Here is a 23,949-nt window from a genome sequence, read left to right as displayed (position 1 = left end):
GGACTCTAGACATTAAGTACCAGAATGAAGGACGTCACAGGAACAGAGAGGAGGATTTGAAGGAGATGGTGATACCTGAGAAAGGGTCATATAGTTAAGGGTAACCAGGGGGCAAGAGTTAGATGGATTGAGCCAGACGGGATCCCAAGGATCCAAAGAAATAGGTGGCTTAAATTTCACTGACAGTGAAAACGAAGGAGAGAAGGTTGGCTTCAATCTACTGTGGATCTCTTCGGGCTAGACTTTGTGTCTCTGTCTTGGGCCTGATCTTTGTTCAGGGTAGCAGTGCTGGGCAGGGTTTCTTCACTTGTCCAGGCCAAGCGGAGGCTGCAAGGTCGGGAGAGGGAGCTCGGGACACCTGGAAGGATACAGTCTCCACCACCAACAGAGGCCCCGTGTCAACTTTCCACAGACCCAGGCGACAGCACGTGTTGCCTCATGAGGGGACACCAAGCGATGAAGGTGCCCAGCGCCGCGTCTTCCCGCTACTCTGTCGCTCCCCCTGACCGCGGCGTCCCCCGAGGCGGCGAACAGCCTTTGGAGTGAAAGGAGTCTTTCCAAAGACCCCCAGGGTGGCCAGTCTGGAGTCTCTCCTACACCCCGCTAGGATTTAACTCCCCCATCACTCAAAGCCAGCCGACCGCTTCCGTGGCTCACCGGGCTCGTCACCTCTCGGCGGTGAACCTCCCGGACGAGCGAGGGCGCTGTCTGGACTAGAAGCGCGCCTTGGCGCATGCACGCCCCACCCCCCACATTCAGGAAGTGACGCAACGCTTGAGCCCGGCGGCCAAAGTTCTGTCACTCAGGATGGCGGAAGTCCCGCCCACCCCCACGGAAGTCCGGTCCGCCGCGTCTCCAGGTTTCCTCGTGCGTTCCACTGCCGGCATGGCGCACTACAACTTCAAGAAGATTACGGTGGTGCCGTCTGCTAAGGTAGGGGTGACAGAGGTCGTTCCTGCTTATCTCTCTTTTCCCTGACAAGTCGCCATGGAGGGTCCAGCCCTGTATCCGCGCGAGTAGGAGAGGGAGGACATGGTAGATCCACTCGGCTCCCGGCCGGGTTCCACTTGCTAGGCTTGTCTTCGGGATCCTCAGAGATCAGGCCCAGGCTCTGAATCCAAATCCCTCTCCTCGTGTCCGTGGGTCCTCCAAACCTAGAGTCCTCCAGGACCCCAGGGCTCCTCCGGAGCCTGTGATTCTTGTATGGCCTGCCGATGTGACAAAATGTCTGGGTGGTGGCCGCATTGAGGAGAGCAAGGCAGGAAGCCTGAGGTGCTCAGTGGTGAGCGTCGATTCTAAGTTCAACGGAGCATCTCCCCCTTTAAGTAAAACTTCATTCATTACCATCACAGTCTAAAAATTTGTGGGTAGTTGTCATTTGTCGTTGGACCTGGGAAATGCAGTTGGTTTTAAGCATGCCAAGGTAAATGTAGCCAGGCCAAATTTGTGAAACGTAGCAAGATACATTCCCTAAAGTGTCGAGTATTAGCTAGGCTGAAGAACCCACGGGGACACACGCGTTTCTTTGGCAAGCCCTGGACATGAATTGCGGGATGAATTCAGAAAAGGAACTGCTGTCACTATCGTTCAGTTTACAGCAGTGTGGGTATTTTCAGTATCCCCCTTTCTGAATGAGAGTGTTTTGAAAAGTTTTGTAAAGAACTAGTATTTTCTAGTGGGCATGGTGGTGCATACCTTTAATCCCAGCACTAGGGAGGTAGAGGCAGGTAGATCTAGGGAAACCTTGTCTCAAAGACAAAAAAACATTTTTCATTAGTGACATACAGAGTTCTTTTCTTTACATATCTCTGTTATTTCTCCTTTCCTCTTTCTGATAACCATTCTGGTACTTTTCTCACTAGTTTGTAATATTTAGGAATCACTGTATTCCTAAATAACTGTATTTAGGAATCACATCTTGTGTTTTAGTCCTCAAGATTGTCCCAAATACCTCTCAAGTGCATATTGAAGAAATTTGTACACTTTTTGTCTCACTTGAAATAGAGTTCATTGGATCAAATGAACTTTGTTAATATAATTGACTGAGTGAGGAATTTTTTTTAACATGTTAGTACAGCATGTCTCTCTATTGCCCTGACTGAGGTCTGTTTCTAGAAAGCAAATGAATTTGTGTATTTGTAGATGAGTGGTGGTAATGCTTTGGTGGTTGGAAATAAAAATTCAATCTGAAGAGTGGGATACTTTTGTAAAAGTATGTGCTAGGTACTGTCTATATAGATATGCATAGAAAATAATGTGCTTAAGAATCTTTTTTTTTTTTTTTTTTTTTGGTTTTTCAAGACAGGGTTTCTCTGTGTAGCTTTGCGCCTTTCCTGGATCTTGCTCTATAGACCAGGCTGGCCTTGAATTCACAGAGATCCATCTGCCTTTGCCTCCCAAGTGCTGGGATTAAAGGCGTGCACCACCACCACCACCACCACCACCACCACCACCACCACCACCACCACCACCACCTGGCCAAGAATCATTTTCTAAAGGAATAAATAAGTACATTTATACACACAGTATGATAGAGAAATGTGTGACATAATACAATTGGCCCTCTGTGTTTGTGAGTTCCAAATCCACATTCAAACAACTGCAGATCAAAAACACTATTTGAAAGTTGCATCTATATTTAATGTACACAGACTTTGTTCTTCCTTTTTTTCTTTCTCTTTCCCTCTCTCCTCCCACCCTTCCTTCTCTCTCTCTCTCTCTCTCTCTCTCTCTCTCTCTCTCTCTCTCTCTCTCAGAGATGTGGTCTTACAGTGTTTCCCTTGCTGGCCTAGAACTTTCAGAAATCTGCCTTCAGAGTGTTGGGATTCTAGGCATGAGTTACCATGCAAAGGCCTTGCCTGCAGATTTTAAAAAACATTCCCTACGTATAGTTACAGCTGTTTAAAGTATATGACAGATGTATGTGGATTCTTCCACACAAGATCTGTGCCATTTTCTACATTGAACTCAATATCTGTTTTGTTGAAGATTGGAAGACCTCTGAATACAAACTCCCCATAAGTACCAAAGATTTAGGACAGTATAAGAATATAGTGGTAAGTGGGCCAGTCTGGGGAAGCTTTTCAGTAGGCGTCTTTTGAACTGTCTCCTTAAAGATGTGAGGACCATGGAAAGGAGCAGAGCAGAGGAGGGGCAGGTATCCATGTTCTTCATAATCCTTGACAGACTGCATTGTGATGGCCTGTTTTATTGTGGCTTTTTTCCTATCACTGGATCCTGGTCTTTTGTTCGCTATTTTATCTTCAGCGTTGTGTCCATTTTATCCTTTATTATAGGAAATAACCAATGTTGAATTAATGGAAATGATCAAGGGAGAGTAAAATAGCTTTAGATGGTATATGAGTGACTGCGGAGACATGTGCATAGAAAAGCACGGTCTCCTACCCTACTGAGGAATAAATACAAAAATCTCAACTCCTCAAATAATTTCCTTATATACATAGGACATTTTAGATGATGGGTTTCAATTTTTTTCGTTTTATATTCCCTTGAAATTAAAGCTACAAAGTCCTTGAAATTGAAAGGCTTGCTTTTTTTGGGGGGGGGGGTATTTTCTGATTTATTTTTGAGTTTTTGTAGGAATTTGAAAGTTAAAATAGCATTTTTAAAAAGCATGGGGTAAAATATATCTTACAATCATTTAGCAAGTTGCCCCCCCCCCCCCATTTTTATTAGAGTGGCAACAGGGGCAGGCCTGTTCCATCAGTTGAGGGTATTCACAGGCTTTTCACAAGATTCCAAGTGAGGGTCCTGGGGGTGGCTGGGCATGTCAAGTGTTTCCATTTTTTCGAGCAGTTGCTGGGTAGTTGTAAGGTGTGGCCTGGTTAATCATGGTGGCATACTTGGTGTGGGGCTGAGCGAGGGTGTAATTAAAGTAAGGCTTCCGACACCAGTGGACAGCACCAGCAGTGGCCCTTTTGCTCAGGCATTCTTGAGGAATGTGCAAAGTCTCCCAGCCATCTTGGTCTTGGTGATGGCTAGCAAGTTTTCTTAAAGGCCAGAAACTATAAAGATGAGTTAGGAAAGTAAATTTTGTAGTTTACACATGTAGTACTGGATTAGTGTTTTAAGACAGTTATAAGCACATGGATAGAAAGTACATATTTGAATTGTATCTTATTTTCTTTAATCGTAGGACTTTATTGACCTGACATTATCCAAGACTCAACGAAAGACTCCAACAGTTATTCATAAACATTATCAAATTCATCGAATTCGACATTTTTATATGAGAAAAGTCAAATATACTCAACAGAATTACCATGACAGACTGTCACAGATTTTGACAGATTTCCCCAAATTGGATGTAAGTGATATATATGGTTATGTAAATATAAGCCTTTAGCGAATCAATGTTTAGCCAGTTTGATATATTCTTTTGTCAGAGGAGAAATGAAATAATTAATTTGTCAGTTACTCAGCATTTAATGACAAAGCTAGTTTTGGAATCAAGGTTTTTTCGAATCTTAGTGTTCTTCCCAAAGCTATCTTCCTAGGCTTTGTTTGTAGTGAGTGTCTGGGCTTGCCAGTGCCAATGTTAGCTTAGATGAAAGCTGTTGGTTGCATATTCTGAAGCCCAAGATTCTTGGGTGGCCTGTGGTATGTCCAAACTTCCACCCTTCCCTGTTCTGAGGCCTCCTTTTCCTCTGGGTTCATCATTGGCCAAAGGTACCAAAGTTTATGAGCTCGGTACTTCATGGACTTTGATGGTTGGTTCAACACTGACTGTTTCCTTTGCTGACAAGGGATAGCACAGAGAGCTTTAAACAAAGCTGAACACACTTCTCTGCAGTTGACTGCTGTCACTTGTTTATTGGCTTCAGAAATGGAAGAGCAGGCACTGTTCATTTCTTGGGAAAGGTCAAGTACTAGAAAGAACCTGAGGGTCAGAAAAAAAGAATGAAATGATCTAAACTGACTTGATATTAGGCAACACTCGATTTTAGTAAACTGCATTTTAAAGTAGTTAATCGAGTGTTTGTGGTTCTTTTTACATTATCTTATTCATTATTTTTTATACGTGAGAGATGGGAGAAATCATATGCTTGCCTGTTCTATTATTACTACCTAGTAACAATCTCACCTGCTACTCTGAAATGGTTCTCAGATGGATACAGTTTTCAGAATTATAAGTCATTGAACATATTATATGGCAAGCACTAGGGATAGAGCAGTAGTAAAGGCTCTATCCTCAGCCTAGCTTGGTGTCGCAGTAGATAGAGGATCTTGAGTTCTTCACCAGCCTGGGATGCATAATGTGACTGTCAAAAACAAACATAAAACACAGAGTGAAGCATAAACATAGAAATACATAGTGTGTCACATCAAAGAAAGAAAGCTGAGTTAGGAAATAAGGTGTCTGCAGGGAAACTGAGAGAATTGAAGAGAGTGTATCCTGTAGGCAGAGGGAGCATCAGGCAAGAAGAGAGAATTGGCAGTTGGGAAGTTATTAGTGAACTTGAGCTCATAAAATTCTGGTGAAGCATGTTCAAGTGGAAAGAAAAGGTAAAATAGCTCCCTCCCTGCCAGCATTAACTAAGTTCCTTAGGTGTGTGTGAGTGTGTGTGTTGTCCTAAGTAGTTCTGACACTGTCATAGGATGGAGGTTGGGGTGACTACAAGTGATTGCTATAGCTCCGTCCCTGGGGAGCGCTTCTGTTTCCTTAGAGGAGTAATTTGACAGGGTTATTGGCAAGGCGAGGGGTCTGAGGATCACAGCTGCAGGGTAGAGGAAAGGGAGATAATTCTCTACTGTTTGTTGCATAAGGCTAAGAAACTACTGCACCATGGTGACATATATTTCACTTTTTCATTATAGGATATCCATCCATTTTATGCTGACTTGATGAATATCCTCTATGACAAGGATCATTACAAGTTGGCTCTAGGTCAAATAAATATTGCCAAAAATTTGGTGGACAAGTAAGGTATTTTCTTATTATAGTATCTTATAAGTTATTATAAGAAATAATAAAAAAAAACCTTAGATATTTTCTCTTTTTCTAAGTGTTGCTAAAGATTATGTGCGGCTTATGAAATATGGTGATTCTCTGTACCGCTGCAAGCAGCTGAAGCGTGCTGCCCTCGGGCGCATGTGTACTATTATCAAGAGACAGAGGCAGAGTTTGGAGTATTTGGAACAAGGTACTTGTTATATATAAGCAGAAATGGGTTTTACAATGTTCTTTTGTTTGGGACTTACTCTTAACTTTTTTTTTTTTTTTTTCATTTTAATTTTTTTTTGGGAGCTTTGGGAAATGCATATTTTTAGTATTTAGTAAGTAAAAACGTACACCTAAAAACACTATTTAATAGGATAATTTCTGAGTGAGAGCTGGAAATTGGACCTTGTGCTACACCCCTAGCCCTACAATCATTTTGATTGGCATTTTTCTTCTTCCCTGAAATGATTCATCAAGGTTCTTTGAAAGTGTTTTCTACAGATCTGTGAGATTCTCATGATAGCCTAGTGGGCGCCATGCTAGAGCTGTGCTGGTGTTGCAGGTGAGGTAACTGAGTGGAACTAGTTCATGTCACAGCATGCATGTAGCCAAATGTCAGTAATCATCTTTCCCAAGCATGGTTCTTTGTCTCACTTCTTCAACTTAGAGCAACCGAAATGCAGATTGTTAGGTTAAACACCTGATTCTTGGTGTAGCCATATTTGGAAAATACTCTTGTGTGTACTTGTATATGCTGTTAGTTTCTCTAGTTATTCCGTACCCCCTCATTTTCCCCATCATTTTTGCAATTAGGAAAGTGTAATCCCAGCTACTCAGGAGGCTCAGGTAGCAGTGCAAATCCAAGGCCTGCCCGAGCTAGAGTGAATGCAAAGCCTGCCTAAGTGAGACTTAGCCTCAAAATAAAGAGTAGGTTGGGGGTGTAGCTCAGTGATACAGCTCTTCCCTAGCATGATAAGGCCCTAGGTTCAACCACCAGTGTGCTCCTGTCACCCTAAAAAAAGCTAGGGTGAAGAATTTGTACCATCTTAGTTTATTAAAGTAACCAGGAACCTGGAGTATGACTAAGTAGAAAGTAGAATTTCAAGCCAATCTTAAATTTTTAATTTTTCATTTAAACTCTTTATATTTATAGTACGTCAACATTTATCCCGTTTGCCAACCATTGATCCAAATACAAGGACTCTGCTTTTGTGTGGGTATCCAAATGTTGGGAAATCCAGCTTCATCAATAAGGTAGGTGTGTTTTTTTATTATAAAGCAGCTGTCTGATTAAACTCAGACCTAATTCCAGAACATTTTTGCCTTAAACTTTGTGCGTGTGTTCATGTGTGAGTTTGTGTGTGATGGCCAGAGAACAACTTGCAGGAGTTGGTTCTCTCTTTCTACTGTATAGGTCCTAGAAATTGAACTTAGGCCATCAGGCTTGGTGGCAGGCACCTTTACCTACTGAGCCACCTTGCTGGCCCAGTAGGTTTTATTTTTGCCCACAAGTTGCCCTGACTTGGTAGTAAACAATGTTCTTGGGGGTTCTAATTGAAGTTTCAAATGCTTGTTGGCTTGCTCTAAATTTGCTGTCATTGTTTTTGTTCTGGGGGATGATACAGTGGCCTCTGGCTACATGCAGCTTTTTGAATTGTGGTTTAAACTAATTCAGCAAGATGAAAATTTCAGTTCCTGAGTGACATGAATTGCATATTGAACCTTAGAGAATAGAGTGGCTGGTAGGACCCTGGTGTAAGGGAAGAGCCAGGCATTTGCCAAAGCAGATAATATCTGTCCTGTGCAGTTTACTCATGTACAGTCCTTGGGATTTTATTTTCTACTAAAAAGGGATGAATGGGTGCGTGCATGCATGCCTGCGTGTGTGAGTGTGTGCGCACATGCATGTTGAACCCAGGGCCTCACATGTACAAGACAGTGCTCTCCCTCTAGCTGCTATTCCCTATCCTTTTAATTTTGAGATAGTCTTTCCAAGTTGTCCAGACTGACTTTGAGCCTATTATCTTCCTGCATCAGTAGCCTATGTAGCTGTGACTTCAGCAATGTTGTGTTTGGCTAAAATTAGTCTTGATAAATTGTGGGTGCCATGTTTAGATTGTTTGGGGGTAATTGTGGTATGGAACTCTGGTGACTGTGAAAGTATCATTTTTGTCTTCTTCAAGGTAACAAGAGCAGACGTGGATGTTCAGCCTTATGCATTTACCACCAAATCTCTGTTTGTTGGGCACATGGACTATAAGTATCTGCGCTGGCAGGTAAGTTTTATTTGCAAAGAGAACAATAATCCTGGGTTTTGGTTTAATAGAATTTGATGATTTCTAAAGAGCTGTAGCATATCTCCTCCCATAGTGCACCTAGTATACAGCCAGTGGTAAGCAGTGTCCTCTAGGGACAATCCTTAGGTGGGGGATGGTTTCTCTGGTCTCACCAAGAACTTGAGATCTCTCCATCATGATAAAGAGTACTGGTCCAAGGTTTGGAGAAGTATAATAACAGATCACATTTATGTAACTGAGAGAAAGCTGACAGTATGGATTTCTGCATTACTTCTGCAGGGGTGATTTCATTTCTTTAATGATGCCTCTAATGAATAAAATACTCTCTGTCACTAGAAATGACATTTACTATTGAAAAGCATGGAACAGTCTAGTTGACAACCAAATCTAATTTTATAAATGATGAAGAAGCCAAGTCTTGGGAATTGGGAGAGTTGGTCATTTATTCTAGTTTTCCTGGGTTTTGATGGCTATGTGAAAAGAGGGCTCATTTCTCCCAAGACCAGTCTCTCTTTAATGGGCTCTACAGGTTTTTTAGATCCCTGTATCTGTCCTTTTGAGACGGGGTCTCTTTCTAGCCAGACTGGCCTCACTGTGTAGGTCATTCTAGCCTTAAACTCATGGCAGTCCTGTTTCCACTTCCTTGGTGCTAGGATTACAGCTGTGAGTCACCATACCAGATTTGGTTTTGGTTTTTGTTTTATAAAGAATTATGTACTTTTTCCTCCTTTGTTTATTTTATCGTGGGCAGTTTCTGATCTCATATTTTATTTACTAGTTTTGCTAGAACTGGTTTGGATGTAAGAGAATGGCTCTGGGATCAGACAAGACATTTTGTCAGGGTACTTTGGGTAATGAAACCTGGTTGTTAGGTTGTAGATACCCCAGGGATTTTGGATCATCCTTTGGAGGATCGGAACACCATTGAAATGCAGGCTATCACAGCCCTGGCCCACCTTCGAGCTGCAGTTCTGTATGTGATGGATTTGTCTGAGCAGTGTGGACATGGGTTGAAGGAGCAATTAGAACTCTTCCAGAATATCAGACCTCTGTTTATCAACAAGGTAAGTGTGGTAACTAATACTTTAATTTACACACCAGTGCCTACTTACTCATAGGTAATGGGTTCTAAGACCACTGTGAACACTTGAAACCATGGATGGTACTGAATGTTCTATGTTACTTGACCACAAACAGTACTGTGACAGTTGATGTGATAACTGACATAAACCAAGTGGCTGGTTGCCTGGTAGCATACACAGTGAATAAGCCAGACAAAAGGATGATTTGTGTTCTGGGTGGAATGAAGCACTAAGACAAAAGGTTTCATTGCACTGCTCAGGATGGTCACAATTTAAATTTATAAAGTGTTTATTTGTAGAACTTTGCACTTTGTATTTTCCAGCAGTAGTTGATCTCAGCCTGGGTAACTGAAATTGCACAAAGCAAAGGCATGGGCAAGGAGTGGGGACTACGTTATTGTGTAGTGTGAGAGTAATAATTTCTTTTCTTCTTTGCTAGCCTCTTATTGTTGTAGCAAACAAATGTGATGTGAAGAGAATAGCTGAGCTTTCTGAAGAAGATCAGGTAAATCACTTGGGTATATTAAATATATATACTTTTTTAAAAAACCAGTTTTGAATCCTCAGATGTTCATTTAGAAGGAATTTTAGCGCTTCTAGACCAGTTTTTTAGTCTAAAAACTAAGGTGGCCCTTAGTGTTTAGTGGCAGGACATTAAGCCTGAAAAACAGTTTCCTGATTCCTTCTTTGTCTTCAGTCTGTGGAAACACTTGTGTTTTGGGGGGGTTGCTACACTGAACCATTGGGAAATGTGGTTACCTAGGAAGGGACTGCTCTTAAGTTGGTCCCCAAGAGGAAGCCAGGTGCCTTGATGTGTGCTTTTATCTTTCCCTGGCCTTTGGGTATCAGGTGATCTAGGGAAGCATTTCCCAGAAGTTTCTCTTTAGAAATGGTGCGACTATGGCTTACTTTACTATATAAAGGAGTCTGTGATAAGTTGAACAAGTGAGTGAAAGAGGACAAGAATCTGTAAGCTCTCAGAAGAATGTCTGCCAACATTATCCACGAAGCAGGCAGTGTTGGTAGGCATAATTTTTTAAATAATTTAACCCTTTTAGTAGATAGTTTTCAGGATAAATGCTCTGAGAGACTTGTACTCTTGCAGTGTTCTCGCTGTGGTCCCTAACTAGAAGCTCTCTTCACGTTTACCTGGTAGCTTGTCAAAAATTAATATTCTTGGGCACACAGATCCTTGGTCCAAACCCCTGGGGTATGGCAGCAGTATGAGTTTGCGCAGGTGACTAGTGCACGCTGGCTTTCTGAAAACTAATACATTAGAATGGAAAATGCTATCTGGCTATATCTTTTGTAATATTAGGGTATTTTATAGATACTAAGGACTCTTCTATTGGGGTATTTTATAGATAGTAAAGTCTCTTCTATTGGGGTATTTTATAGATAGTAAGGTCTCTTCTATTGGGGTACTTTATAGATAGTAAGGTCTCTTCAATTGGGGTATTTTATAGATGGTAAGAAGTCTTCTGTTGGGGTATTTTATAGACAGTAAGGAGTCTTCTATTGGGGTATTTTATAGATGATAAGGACTCTTCTATTGGGGTATTTTATAAATAGAAAGGATTGGCTTGTCTTAAATTGTCTACTTAGGGCAGAACACAGCATATTTTGGTTTTGTTTGGCGATTTATTTAAAGACAAGTCAGGATGGCCTTGAACTCTTGATCCTCCCATCTGTACATCGCAAGTAGTAAGATTAGCTGTCAAGACCCTGCATTCTTTAAGTTACTAATTATCTGCCCCTGATGTCAGAATCAGTTTGTCTTACAAAAACAAACAACCCTTATGGCTTTTAAGTAATTTCAATTTGTCAGTCTAAAAGGCAGTGAAGAGTGGAGAGGGAGAGTGGGTAGCACAAGGAAGGCTTGAGAAGTGAAACAAACTGGTCAGCTGCTCAGGCTTTGGGGTCAGCCTCACGTCCAGCTTCGTTACTCACCAGCAGTGCAGTAGGAAAGTGAGTCACCCTTCTGAGGCCCAGTTGTCTGGATAATTGATTTCTTGCCAGCTGTCTAATAGAGAATGGACATCACCTTAGGTCATTTTTCTGGTCCCTAGCTTATCTTTCTAGTAAAGGTAATGTCTACATCTTCAGTTGTTGGTACTACATGAATTGGGAAATAGATAGATGGTGTTTTAAAAAAATGTACAGCTTGCTTAACACTTGTATTGTAGAGCCTGTCCTTGTACTTACCAGTCCTTTTCACATGGTAGTGACAATTGACAGTTACCACATGCACAGAGAGGCTCAGTGACTACATTATGCTCCAGGTCATTTGTTGCTAAATGACAGAATTTGTGCTCAGACCCTGGCTTTCTCTGAAACCATGCTTTAGTCCCTTGATAACAGAAGTTGACCTTGTTCATGGGAAGCTTTAATGTCTATTGGGAGTTGTTCCCCTGCCTCTAAACTAGGGAGTTGTTTGTAGTTGTAAACATGGCATTTGTTGGAGGACATACCAAGTCCCTTTTTTAGAGTTGTAGTGACTCATAAAATGATAGATTAATAAACAATTTTTTATATTTCCTAAAGAGTTCTTTTGGGCTCATTTGGTAGAAACTTTAAAATAAGAAATAGCATTGAAAACATCTTTTGAAAAAGTTGTTCTTTTCTGCATATAGAGATATATATCAATTCTACAGATGGAGGCTGGGACAGAAGCCACCTTGTATTATATATTGTGTTCCAGGCCAGCCTTGGCTATAAATCAAGCCCCTGCTTTTTAAAAAACAAAACAACCAAATTTGGTCTTTCTCTTTCTTGCATTTTTTTTTTTCTCTGAAAATTTACATCTTGGGGCTAGGGATGTAGGTCAGTGGCAGCTTACAGCTGAGTTCAATCTCTAGTGCTGGGAGTAAGATGGGAGGGGAGAGCTTATAGAATGTTCTGTAGGGTTTCAGGTTTGTGTGACTCTGATCCGGTTTGATCCTGTAGGAGTTTGCTTATTTATTTATCTTTTTATTTATTTATTTTCAATTGTAGAAATATTATTGGAAAAATTAACTTAACAGCTGTTTGTTCTTTAGGAGTTAAAAACCAATCATGGCTGTTGAACAAATAACGTTTGCAACTTCCATTTGCAAAACAGTACAGCTTGTTCTCTGGGAAACTGGAAAACAACAATGCATGTTTCTTTTATTCCTAGAAAATATTTATGGACTTGCAGGCTGAAGGATTCCCTGTCATTGAGACCAGCACCCTGACTGAGGAAGGTGTCATTCAGGTTAAAACAGAGGTTAGTGCTTCCTTAACTCAGATGGCAGTGTTTTTGTTCTAGACAAGTCAGTGTGGTGGGAAACTTTTTTTTTTTTTTTTTTTTAGGAATTACTGACATTTCCTTGAATAGGATTAATTGTTGAAATTGCTAGAGATCTGGCGGGGGGGGGGGGGGGGGAGCATTTGATTTTTGTGAGGAAGAGGGGGCAAGGACACTGAGCTGCTTCAGAATTCAGTCTTGGGTTGGCCCTCAGCCCAGAAAGAGGTGGCATAGTTACCTGCTGAAGTAGGTATGGAGGAAGTTCCATACCCGGTTGTCAACCTGTCAGTGAATGGGGCACTTGATTCTCCCTTGTTATGTGTGAAGGGGGCCTGGTGTAGAATGGTTTTGTGACTCTGCCATGGTTTTGTACTTTCTCAGGCTTGTGATAGGCTTTTGGCTCATCGTGTAGAAACGAAAATGAAAGGAAATAAAGTGAATGAGGTTCTGAACAGATTGCATTTAGCTGTGCCAAACAAGAGAGATGATAAGGTAAGGTGGCCCTTTGCAGGAGCCTTTGAGGTCCAGTGACTGTTGCTGTGCTTGGTCAGTGGGCGCTTGCCACATGTCCTGGTGTTGCAGCTTGTTAAACATGGACACAGATGGACTTCACATAGGGGTGTCAGTTTTTCCATTCTTGGTAGTCACATGTGCATGAGAGAAAGACCAAATAAAGACGAGCTCTGTGCACCCCGCTTCTTCCTGTCAGGCTGTTGCTAGGAACCATTTTGTTTGTCCCTTAGAAGTGTCTTAGATGTAACTCGCCTCCCATACACACACACCTTTTTTAAATTTAGGCAATGGAAGTATTTTTTTTACATTTTTATTTTATTGGCATTATAAGCAGCCTGCATCTTTATCCATGTGTTACTATACATAAATCTGTATTTTGGGATATAAGTTTCTAAAGTTTTCCTTTCCTTTTTTTTTTTTAATCTTTGTCACTTTTTTATAGTTTTATTTTTCTGCTGTGTGTATGAATGTCTTTCCTGCTTTGTAAGGATGTACACTGTGTGTCCTGGTGTCTGTGGAGGCCAAAAGAGGGCATTGGATCCCCTGGAACTGGAATTAGATACAGTGGTGAGCTGCCACATGAGTGCTGGGAACTGAACTCAGGTCTGCAGGAGCAACAAGTGCTCTTAACTGCTGAACCATCTTTCCAGTCCCTCTTTTTTTTTAAAAAAAAAAAGACATCTCAAAAAGTTATACTTTGCTGGGTGGCAGTGGCGCACGCCTTTAATACCACCACTTGGGGGCAGAGCCAGGCGGATCTCTGTGAGTTCGAGGCCAACCTGGTCTTCAGAGCGAGCTCCAGGAAAGGCGCAAAGCTACACAGAGAAACCCTGTCTTGAAAAAAACAAAAACAAAAACAAAAACAAAAAAAAAAAGCTACACCTTACATAAAATACTTTCATAGTTGTTAGGTTTTGAGTTGTATAGAGAACAGGCTATGTTCATTCTAAAATACCATTTTTCTCTATATTTTCATGGTTTTGTTTTTGCTTTGATTTCTCTTCTGGATAGAAGGTTTGTGTATGCTGAACTTATTTTGTTCTGAGGGAGGTGTGGTTTACCACTTGAGGGCCTGGTTTTGTGGGGTAGTCATTAGTCTCAACTAATCAGTGAATTTAATGCCATTGGATTCTAATCATACTTGGATTTATGTTTGTTTCTTGTTCACTGATCGATCTACTGTTCTCTTGTCTTTCTTACATACTTTTCTGAATACTTTGGATTTTTGCCTAATAGACTGTGGAATCAGTTTAGAGGGTTGTCTTGTCTCCTTTCAGACCCACTCTGTCCCTGAAACTCATTCCCTAGAACGTACTTTGTTTCCATTGGTTTTCGTGGTTTTGTGTGTCCCCGTAGACTGCCTTTGTTTTTAGTTTTTGGTTTCTTTTACATTCCTCTCATATTCTGGAAGGCATTTCACATACTTTCAATAATGTGTTCTTAGGAGAGGCCCCCTTTCATCCCAGAAGGAGTGGTGGCCCGCAGGAAAAGAATGGAGATTGCAGAGCCCAGGAAGAAGAGGGTAGGTTACAGTACCTCTTGTCTGGGTTTCTTGTGGAATGTGGCAAAGACTTGCCTGTGCAGCAGAAAGGGCAGCATGGGGGTCGGGAATGTAGCAGGCCTAAGGGCTTTAGTCACCTGAAGGAGGCTTGATGCAGTAGACTCAACTGAGTGTGCTCAGAGTCCGGCCCTGTAAGGTTCATGGACAGAGTGGGGAATCCTTAACATACTCTTTAATCTCATAAAGCTCTTCAGTTGTTGTATCACCGTGAACAGAGTGCATGAGACACATAATCCACCAAGTAGACAAAAGCAGCCCTCCTGTTCATCCATCATAGATACAGAAAGGGTCAGGGGCTGTTTATTGGCAAGGAGGTAGCAAAGCATTTGGCAACGTAAAAACTACAATAAACTTTTGGGGGTTTTCTTTGCAGGAACGAGATCTTGAGCTGGAAATGGGAGATGATTATATTTTGGATCTTCAGAGTAAGTAAGGCGTTTTGAAATGTCAGTTGTATGAAAAGTGTTTCAGGAAAAAAAAGTACGGGGAATGAAAGTCTTCTAGTGAATTTGTTGGTTTATAAGTTTTTAATTTTTTGAAGATTAAAAGTTACAGATATACAGAGCTGTGTAAAATGTTTTCTGTATTATTTTCTGTTGTTTCATATGATGGGATTATTTTTGTAGTATTTGAAGATTGGACATACAGATGTTGGTTAGTGTTGATCTTGTTAGTAATAACTTAGGCAGTGTTGGACACAACTGTTCTGTTTACTTCTGTAAAGTGGTTTTACTTGGCATCTCGAATAATCATTTTAGTTACACAGTACTTGAAGATACTAGAAACTACCATAAACATAACTTTTTTTCCCCCAACCTTAGAATACTGGGACTTAATGAATTCATCCGAGAAATATGATAAGATACCAGAGATCTGGGAAGGCCATAATGTTGCTGATTATATCGATCCTGCTATCATGAAGGTCTGCATCACATTTTAATTACTCTCCCCCAACAACTTCAACTCTTTCCCCTTTGCTCTCTTCTTGTTCTATGCCCTGAGGCATCTTCCACCCTGTTCTAGGATTACTTGGAGCCATCACCCCTCCATTTAGATGAATCTGTTCTTCCTTTGCCCTTTGTAATCTTAGTGATGCCCAGGCCTTTCTAACTGGCCTGTAATGGGCTGTGTCATTTTGGCTTGTATTGGTACTATACTTTGGAGATCTGTCACTGGCACAGTCTTCTTTCTGTAACGGTTATAGACATTTTCTGAGTATCCTCAGACCTCCTCCTGCTAGTCCAGCAAGTGACATTGCTTTCCCAAGAAAATTGGGGGGTGTGAACTCTGATTTCCAGATTCTGTGTCTCACTGACCCCTTTATGTTTAGATCCTTCTGAAAGAGGGGTTTCATTTCAGTGGGTCCTGCCCTTTCTTAGATACATTCTTTCTAGAGAGCTGTCCCATCCTTGGTACTTATCCCTTACTTGCTTTTTCACTGCATGTCAATGTTGACACATTCATATTATTGATCGAGTGATTGAGTGTGTGTGTGTGTGTGTGTGTGTGCGCGCGCGTGTGCGTGCTCTACTGGGGATCAACCCAGGGTCTTTGTGCTTGTTAGGCCAGGGTTTTGCCACATAGCTACGTCCTCAAACTCACATATGTATTTAAAACTTCATTTTGTCTTATTTTGTAAATAGTGTGGCTGTGTTCAGGATGCTATTTGAGAGGATGAATGGGAGTCTGTACAAATTTCTTTCATGAGTCTGCTGGGAACCCTGGGGAATGAGGGAAGGGGTCCCTTCATTTGTATCTTTAAAGACGAAACAGAATTGGCAGAGCATAGGACATGCAGTGTTCATGCTCTCTGGCCTTCATATATCCCTGTTCCTGTGAGGTTAGCTGTGCACAAGTGGGGCCCAGTTGTGACTCGATCACGACACACCATTGTCATATTTTCAAAGACTTAAGGAAACATGATTCCTATAGATATGTTGCTACACTTACTTCCTTGCAAATTTTCTTTGTTAATTTTATGATTCTTTTTAAAGAAATTGGAAGAGTTAGAAAAGGAAGAAGAGCTAAGAACGGCTGCTGGGGAGTATGACAGCGACTCTGAAAGTGAAGATGAGGAAATGATGGAAATCCGACAGCTGGCAAAACAAATTAGAGAAAAGAAGAAGTTGAAAATTCTACAGTCCAAAGAAAAGAATACACAAGGACCCAGGATGCCCCGAACTGCTAAGAAGGTCAGTCTTGAGCATTGCAGAGGCAGGCCTGAGCTCTCCTGCTGGATCCTGTGTGAACTGCCACTAGAGACAGGCCTTCACTACTTGGGGATGTCAGGTGGCACACTTTGAGGGACTGAAGTACTGATTTACAAGATTCCTTGCTTTGAGCTGCTATATTCTGACTGTTGCATCTTTTCTCTATGAATTGCAACTCCAGGTCAGTCCCTGTTTTAAACTGAGTCATTGATGCAGTTATGCAAGGTAAAACTAAACTTGTCGGTTTTCTCTGTGTAGCCCTGATTGTCCTGGAACTCGATTTGTAGACCAGGCTGCCTTTGAACTCACAGAGATCTGCCTGCCTCTGCCTCTCAAGTGCTGGGATTAAAGGCATAATTTTTAAGTAGGGTCTCAGGTTGTCCAGGCTAGCCTTAAACTTGCTATGTAGCCAAGGAACTCCAGACTCCTGGTCCACAAGTGCCAAGATTATAGTTGTGTGCCACCATGCCCAGTGCCAACATTTTTATATTATTTAAGTTCTCTATTGATTAAGATTCCTAAATCCATAAGGCAGTTTATCAGTCCCTGTTACTGGTAAGGATAGGGAGAACCACTCTGTAGGTGTGAATGGACAGAAGACATCAAGATTCTTCCCACTTCTTGGCTTCATATTGGGATGTCATTGTCTCTTACTTATGCTTTTGTCTGGATGACAGTCCTATATCACTTGACTACCCCCTGTGGCCATAGCCTCCCTAAAAGTTCAGATAAGGGAGTGGCAGGTTCCCAAAAGAGACAAGGTTCTGGGAAGCTAAACTATAATGGGGGTGAGGGGCGAGGGGGAGGAATGGAATTTGGCACTGTTGGTGCCAAAATGGACATTCCTGGTTTTGAAAATGCTGTTTTCATGTGATTGGGTGGCTGCTAATAGTTGCAGACATGTTTGTTTTTCTCCTGGTAGTCCTCAGTGGTCTCTGAGGAGAGACTCTGATCGCTGAGTCTGTCTTACTTCAACTTTAGTACCTTCTCTATCCTATGCAGCCATTCTCTTACTCTCAGGGTCATAATGGTCTTGCCGTGGCTTCTACATAGCAAGTGCACTGTTAGTTTTCATGAAATTTAACTGAACTGTTCAGAAACAAATGTCATCCCAATTGGAAAAAGGCATTTTTACAGTGTGTATAGATAGATGATTGTAAAAGGTATCCTTGAAAGATCCAGGGCAAGAACAAACTCAGGTTTTCTCCCTGTGTGCCGACAATGTAGATCCTTTATTTGATCCCAGAGTGGGAGTGAGTGGGAGAAGTCTCCATTGTCAAGCAATTTCAGTCCTGCAGCAGACACTGCTGAATATTCCCCAATTTAATTCACTTCTCACACCATCTACCTGGAGGTAACATCAAAGCTGAGAAGCTGGAAGTTTCTCTCCACCAGAGTAGCCCCGCTTAAAACATCAGTCATAAGTCAGGGCCTCCAGAGCTTGGCTTTCCAGCTAGAGTGTGATTCCTGTGACCCTCTTAGAGTTTGATTTATTTACTAGAGTACTTCACAAAATGGGGAAACACACAACTTTTGCTGATTGCATTTGCCAGTCCAGTAGAAATATATCTAAAAAAATGATGAAGGTATAGAGGCGGCACTCTGAAGGAACCGTCACACTTCAGGAGCTGGGGCTGCTGCCCTCCTAGCACATGGTTCAGTTCCTTCTAACTTTCTGTAAGAGTGGAAATCATCGGTACCCTCTAAACTCTGTTCCTTTAGTTTGTTATTAAGACTTGATTGCATAAGCACACATGGGATGTGCTGTAGAGATGTGCTGGCAGACTGCACCTGTCTGTTTAGCCTCTTCTGGCCTTTCTGTGCTGTTTCCCTGCGTCCTCTGAAACAGTGTGAAGAATATACTGCCACAAGGTAGACAAAGCTGGCCAGCTCCCAGACAGAGGCAGGGGAAGGTTAGAGTTCATTCTTCAGTTGTGTCACCTGCCTTGAGAAAAGAAGTATTCCAGCAAATGTAGTATCCTACACATAATGAATGGTGTGATATTGTAGCATGTACTTACATATAGACCTAATTGTTAGAGCCTTGGGAAGAAAAGGGAACATGTGAAAGAGGAGCAGCAGATGACAGAAACAGAGAGAGAAAGAGAGATAGACTGACTGACTGTATGGCCTGAAGCACCATAATTAACAAAGACTCCCTTACCTCAGGCAGCTCTTGGGACCAACGACTAAAGGCCAAATGTGCTAGTCCTTTCTATTCTAGTCCCGAGGAAATGATAAAAGTTAGGATCCAGGAACTGTGGACAGAACATGTGTCTACCTGCCTTCTTATCTATCTGTATCACAGTATTATCTGTATATTTTCCTCTTTTTTCTTTCAAAATTAAATATTACCAGGCATTTTCTTATAATAAGTTATCTTCCCCCCTCCCTGACCCCCCACTTCAGGTTCAACGGGCAGACTTGGAGAATGAGATGCGTAGTCTTGGTGTTGACATGGATGATAAAGATAATGTAAGTCTGTGGAGGGGCAGCAAGGTTTCAGATATGGTTTGTGCGCTTTTGTTTTGAGACATTGTCTTGCTATGTAGCCCATCCTAGCTTCAAACATGTCTCTAGTTCTCCAATGCTGGTAGTCAAGCATGTGCTACCATACCCTGCATACAGTCAGGGTTGCTTAACAATGTCGATTTGTTCTCAGAAATCTGTCACTAGGTGATTTTGTTATGTGACTGTCATAGTATGCACATAATGTACATAAACTTAGACTATTTGGGGTGAGGGGAAGGGAGGGAGGGAGTTAAAAACCTTGACATACACGATATAAATTGTGAACCAAAAGTATTGTTATTATCATACATGATTGGTGTTAACCAGTAGAGAACATTAACACACAGACAATCCCTGCTCATCCTCAGGTGGAAGGTGCAAGAGCCACGGCCTAAAAGCACCATCTGATTTACCAATAGCATGGGTACTGAGCTGGACATTCCTGAAACCTCCCCAGGAGGGACAGTAGCAGTGTGGCGATGCCTTTGACCCTTAACCCTCTGCTTCAAACCAGACCCCGTACCAATAGATCTTGATAGACATTCCAAATTCTTTGCCTTGCGTGAGAATGGTTCTTAAGACCTTAACTGTCTTCTCTTCTTGTTGAAGGAGTGATTTTGGTTGTTACTGAGTTTGCTGTCTGTGCGTTTCAGGCCCACTACGCAGTCCAGGCGAGAAGGTCTCGGAGTGTCACTAGGAAAAGGAAACGAGAAGAGTCGGTTCCACCCTCCTCTATAGCCCGGAGTCGGAGTTGCTCTCGAACTCCACGTGATGTCTCTGGTCTTCGGGATGGCACGGTTAGTTTCTTTGATATAGGACAGAAGAAAATAAGAACCTTCAGGATGTTTACTGTACAAAGCCTCCAGCAAACACCAGCAGTTGTCTGGAGGAGCAGGGTTGTGGGTAAGAGCTTAGCTGTTCGTCCCATCCTCCAGTTTGTTGGAGTCCTATGGAGAGGAACTTGGGCCAGGGAGCAGTTGGATCCTCTGGATCCATTCTGAAACCCTAACTCTGGAGAATGGACAGAAACGTGATCTGATAAAGTATGAACAGGCAGAGCTTAGGTCCCAGTGGTTTGGAAACTACTAGGACGTGGCCCTGAGGAAGAGGCCTCCATTTCCCTGTGAGGAAGAGGTGGCCCTGAGGAAGAGGCCTCCATTTCCCTATGAGGAAGAGGTGGCCCCTGAGGAAGAGGCCTCCATTTCCCTGTGAGGAAGAGGTGGCCCTGAGGAAGAGGCCTCCATTTCCCTGTGAGGAAGTAGTCCAGGGGAAAGTTGGTTCATTACCAGATAATCTTGTGTATCTTTATAATATTAGAAAATTTCCCCTCAAGGTGGTAGCATATGTTTTTATTTGTAACATCTTTTGCAAAGGTACAAATTTCTTTTTGAAGGAAACTTGATTTTCAATGAAAAACTTTTATTTTAAATTTTTATCCTTTTGAAAATTCAAATATAAGAGAAAACCTATGTAAACTGGTAGACTGCTTACTCAGTGAAAGGCTGAATTTTTCTTTTTCACATGTCCTCTCCATCTGGAAGTCTAGAAAGTGTTACTGTGTTTCCCATGTTGGCCGGGAGCTTGCTGTGTAGTTCAGACTCACAGTTCTTCCTCAGCTTCATCTTCAGCAGGGATTGCAAGTGTGCACTACTGAACTGCAGGTTTTAATACTGGCATTGACATTAGGAGTCAAATGTGGCGGTGGGTACTCTCCTGAGTTTCAGTGTGTACTCTGAACATTTGAGCAGATACTCTCCAATCTGACTCTAAAAGGCCCCTCAGTATATTCAGATAGTCATTGAGTTTCTGCAGATAGTATGGGGGTCTGAGAGAAAACAGTGACCGAGACTCAACAGGGTCTTTATAGTTTGTATCTGCACACTTAAAAAATGTGTCTCAGGTAATTACAATGCAGGATAGAAATGTGGTTTTCATTAATGTGTGTTCTCCTGTTATAGATGGTGAAGAAAGCCAAGACTATGATGAAGAAAGCCCAGAAGAAGATGAATCGCATGGGGAAGAAAGGGGAAGCAGATAGGCATGTGTTTGATATGAAGCCCAAGCACTTACTCTCTGGGAAGAGGAAAGCTGGTAAAAAGGACAGGAGATAGTGTCCTCTTCAGTTGGAGTGCTTTGGCTGGACTCTTGCTGTTTATTTCTGGGTATGGTGTGGTGTGCTTTATACAGTTTGGAATCACCATCTATTAACTGAAAAGAGAAACAATGAAAATGACTTAACGATGCTTGTTGCTTTGCTGAAAACTGGTAAACCTGATTAGGTGTGCGGTGTCCTTGTTACTGCATAATACAAATGTCTAAGTACACAGCATGCTGGTCTCCCCCTGCCCCCCAGACAGGGTTTCTCTGTGTAGCTTTGGAGCCTGTCCTGGAACTCACTTTGTAGCCCAGGCTGGCCTCGAACTCACAGAGATCCCCCTGCCTCTGCCTCCCGAGTCCTGGGATTAATGGTGTGCACTACCACCGAGAGCATTCTGTTCTTAATGTTGTGATTGTTTCACATCTCAGGACTCAAAGATTTATCGGTAGCCAGGTGGTGGTGGTGGTGGTGGTGGTGTGTGCCTTTAATCCCAGCCCTTGGGAGGCAGGGGCAGGTGGATCTCTGAGTTCAAGGACAGCCAGCTCTAATAGAAACTCAAAACCATCACCACCACCCTCCCCCCACCCCCAGAAAAGAAAGAAAGGTAAACATTTATTGCTATAAGTAAGCTGCTTTTGGTGAAGAAAAAAAACTTTGCTTTGTCATCAAAGTAACTATTTTTGTGAAGAATGCATCCCTATTGGGAGGTGTAGGCAGAAGACCAGCCTTTCTGAGGACCTGACTCTCTTAAATGATTTTCTAGACCTTCAGTACAATGTATCATTGTAACTTTAACCATTTTATCCAAAATAAACCTCCAGTAAAAATTAGTTTTGATTACTTAAATATTGTTGTTTGGTTTAATTATATATAAGTTGCTATGATGGCCAAAGAAAAAGACATACAGGGCTTTGCCTCTTTGTTCTTAGAGCAAAAAATACTTTACAGGGAAATAAATGCCTGGGTTATTGCAATAATTAAATGACATCTTCCATGAACTATTGCTGAATTAAGGAACAATTCCACTTACAAGAAAGAACAAATGAAAGTAGACAAATAGGACTACATCAAAATTCTTTTGCATCAAAAGAAGACTAGAGTGAAAGAAAAGGGTGTTTTGTTTTTTTTTTCATTTCTTTTTTTTCTTTTTTCTTTTCTTTTTTTTTTTTTGAGAAAGGGTTTCTCTGTGTAGCTTTGCGCCTTTCCTGGAATTCACTTGGTAGCCCAGGCTGGCCTCGAACTCCCAGAGATCCGCCTGGCTCTGCCTCCCGAGTACTGGGATTAAAGGCGTGTGCCACCACTGCCCAGTGAAAGAAAAGATTTTCAAGTGGCATGTAATCAGGGATATGAGTGCTACATAGTTTCTAAAATTCAGTGATGAACAACTCAAATATTGGCAAGTGTCTGGATATGTTTTTAATTTTCAAGAAAATTGTATAAGCCACACATAATGGCACATGCCTTTAATCCCAGCACCTGGGAGGCAGAGACACACAGATCTATGATGAGTGAGAGGCTAGCCTGGTCTACAGGGTGGGTTCCGGACAGCCAGAGGAGGTACATAGTGAGACACTGTCTTGGGGGAGGGGAAGGCGGGAATTACAACTACAGATAGCAAAGTGTTTGAGAGGTAATGAAATAGAAATTCTTCATTATGCTAGTAATGAAGAGAAATCAGTGAGCTGAATTGTTCCTTTCCAAATTTTCTGATGACTGACTCTTAATACAATTTGCATAATAAAGATTATGAGTTTTAGTTATTGTTGATAAGTATCCACAATAACATTTTACCAGACAGATTTACTACTTGAGCTATATCAAGGGACATTAAACTGATTTTTATTGATACTTTGTACGTGCAAGATGGGTGTTTTGTGCTGGGGGTCGGCACTGGCTGAAGAAAAAATACGGCAGGAAGTAACTGATGATGCTCATCAGCTCCACGATAGTCCCTGTGAAATTTGTGAACCCAGTGAAAACTAACAAAGTTCTTTGTTTTCAATATGTAATCTCATACACCATTATATCTGTAAGCACCAGGTACAGAGGTCACCTGCAGAGCACTGGACATAGGAGTGAACAGGGACTCCTGTTCTCTCCAGAGGGAGAGTGATGCCACCGGGGGAGTATCGAATCCCCAGGGTCCAAGAGGGCTTTGCTATGTTCAGTGTGGGATGTCAGGGGAAAAAAAATCTACGTACACTATGTTCTTATGTCCGTTAACTTTATTCCTCTAAGACAAAATTCTATCAATTCAGCAATAGCCCCACCAGGCATCCAAGGCAGGAACAACTCTAGACATACCAAGCTCTATATCCGTCTGCTTTATTTCTCTGGAATGAAATCCTGTCTCCATAACTACAGTTCCATCCAGTTCCCCAGCTCATAGTCCAGCTAACGACTAACTCCTATGCTTTCAGCCTCATCTTCGTCCTCTGTATCCTCTT

The 23,949-nt window shown here is 41.9% G+C and overlaps 1 protein-coding gene across 1 annotated transcript; it reads left to right on the top strand.

Annotated features, from left to right (window-relative positions):
* Positions 1 to 778: 778 nt before the first annotated feature.
* Gtpbp4 (GTP binding protein 4) lies at positions 779 to 22,348 on the top strand. Its single transcript, XM_006980180.3, has 17 exons — positions 779 to 933; positions 4,157 to 4,327; positions 5,839 to 5,942; positions 6,028 to 6,164; positions 7,116 to 7,216; positions 8,146 to 8,238; positions 9,132 to 9,323; positions 9,781 to 9,846; positions 12,499 to 12,588; positions 12,991 to 13,101; positions 14,567 to 14,644; positions 15,057 to 15,108; positions 15,505 to 15,605; positions 16,678 to 16,875; positions 19,303 to 19,368; positions 20,058 to 20,201; positions 21,363 to 22,348. Exons 1-17 carry the CDS (start codon positions 808 to 810, stop codon positions 21,513 to 21,515), a joined length of 1,983 nt encoding a protein of 660 aa, XP_006980242.2. The 5' UTR covers positions 779 to 807; the 3' UTR covers positions 21,516 to 22,348.
* The last annotated feature ends 1,601 nt before the right edge of the window (positions 22,349 to 23,949 follow it).

This window comes from Peromyscus maniculatus, chromosome 5 (genome assembly GCF_049852395.1).
Source record: "Peromyscus maniculatus bairdii isolate BWxNUB_F1_BW_parent chromosome 5, HU_Pman_BW_mat_3.1, whole genome shotgun sequence".
In the NCBI taxonomy this organism is placed as follows: Eukaryota; Metazoa; Chordata; class Mammalia; order Rodentia; family Cricetidae; genus Peromyscus; species Peromyscus maniculatus.
The sequence above is the reverse complement of the archived record's forward strand: the minus strand, read 5'-3'. Positions and strand labels throughout refer to the sequence as shown.

Coding starts and splice junctions, on each gene's coding strand:
- Gtpbp4 (XM_006980180.3), top strand. CDS start 808: ATGGCGGAAGTCCCGCCCACCCCCACGGAAGTCCGGTCCGCCGCGTCT. Junction 5,943..6,027: donor GCCAAAAATTTGGTGGACAA/GTAAGGTATTTT, acceptor TCTTTTTCTAAG/TGTTGCTAAAGATTATGTGC. Junction 12,589..12,990: donor TCATTCAGGTTAAAACAGAG/GTTAGTGCTTCC, acceptor GTACTTTCTCAG/GCTTGTGATAGGCTTTTGGC.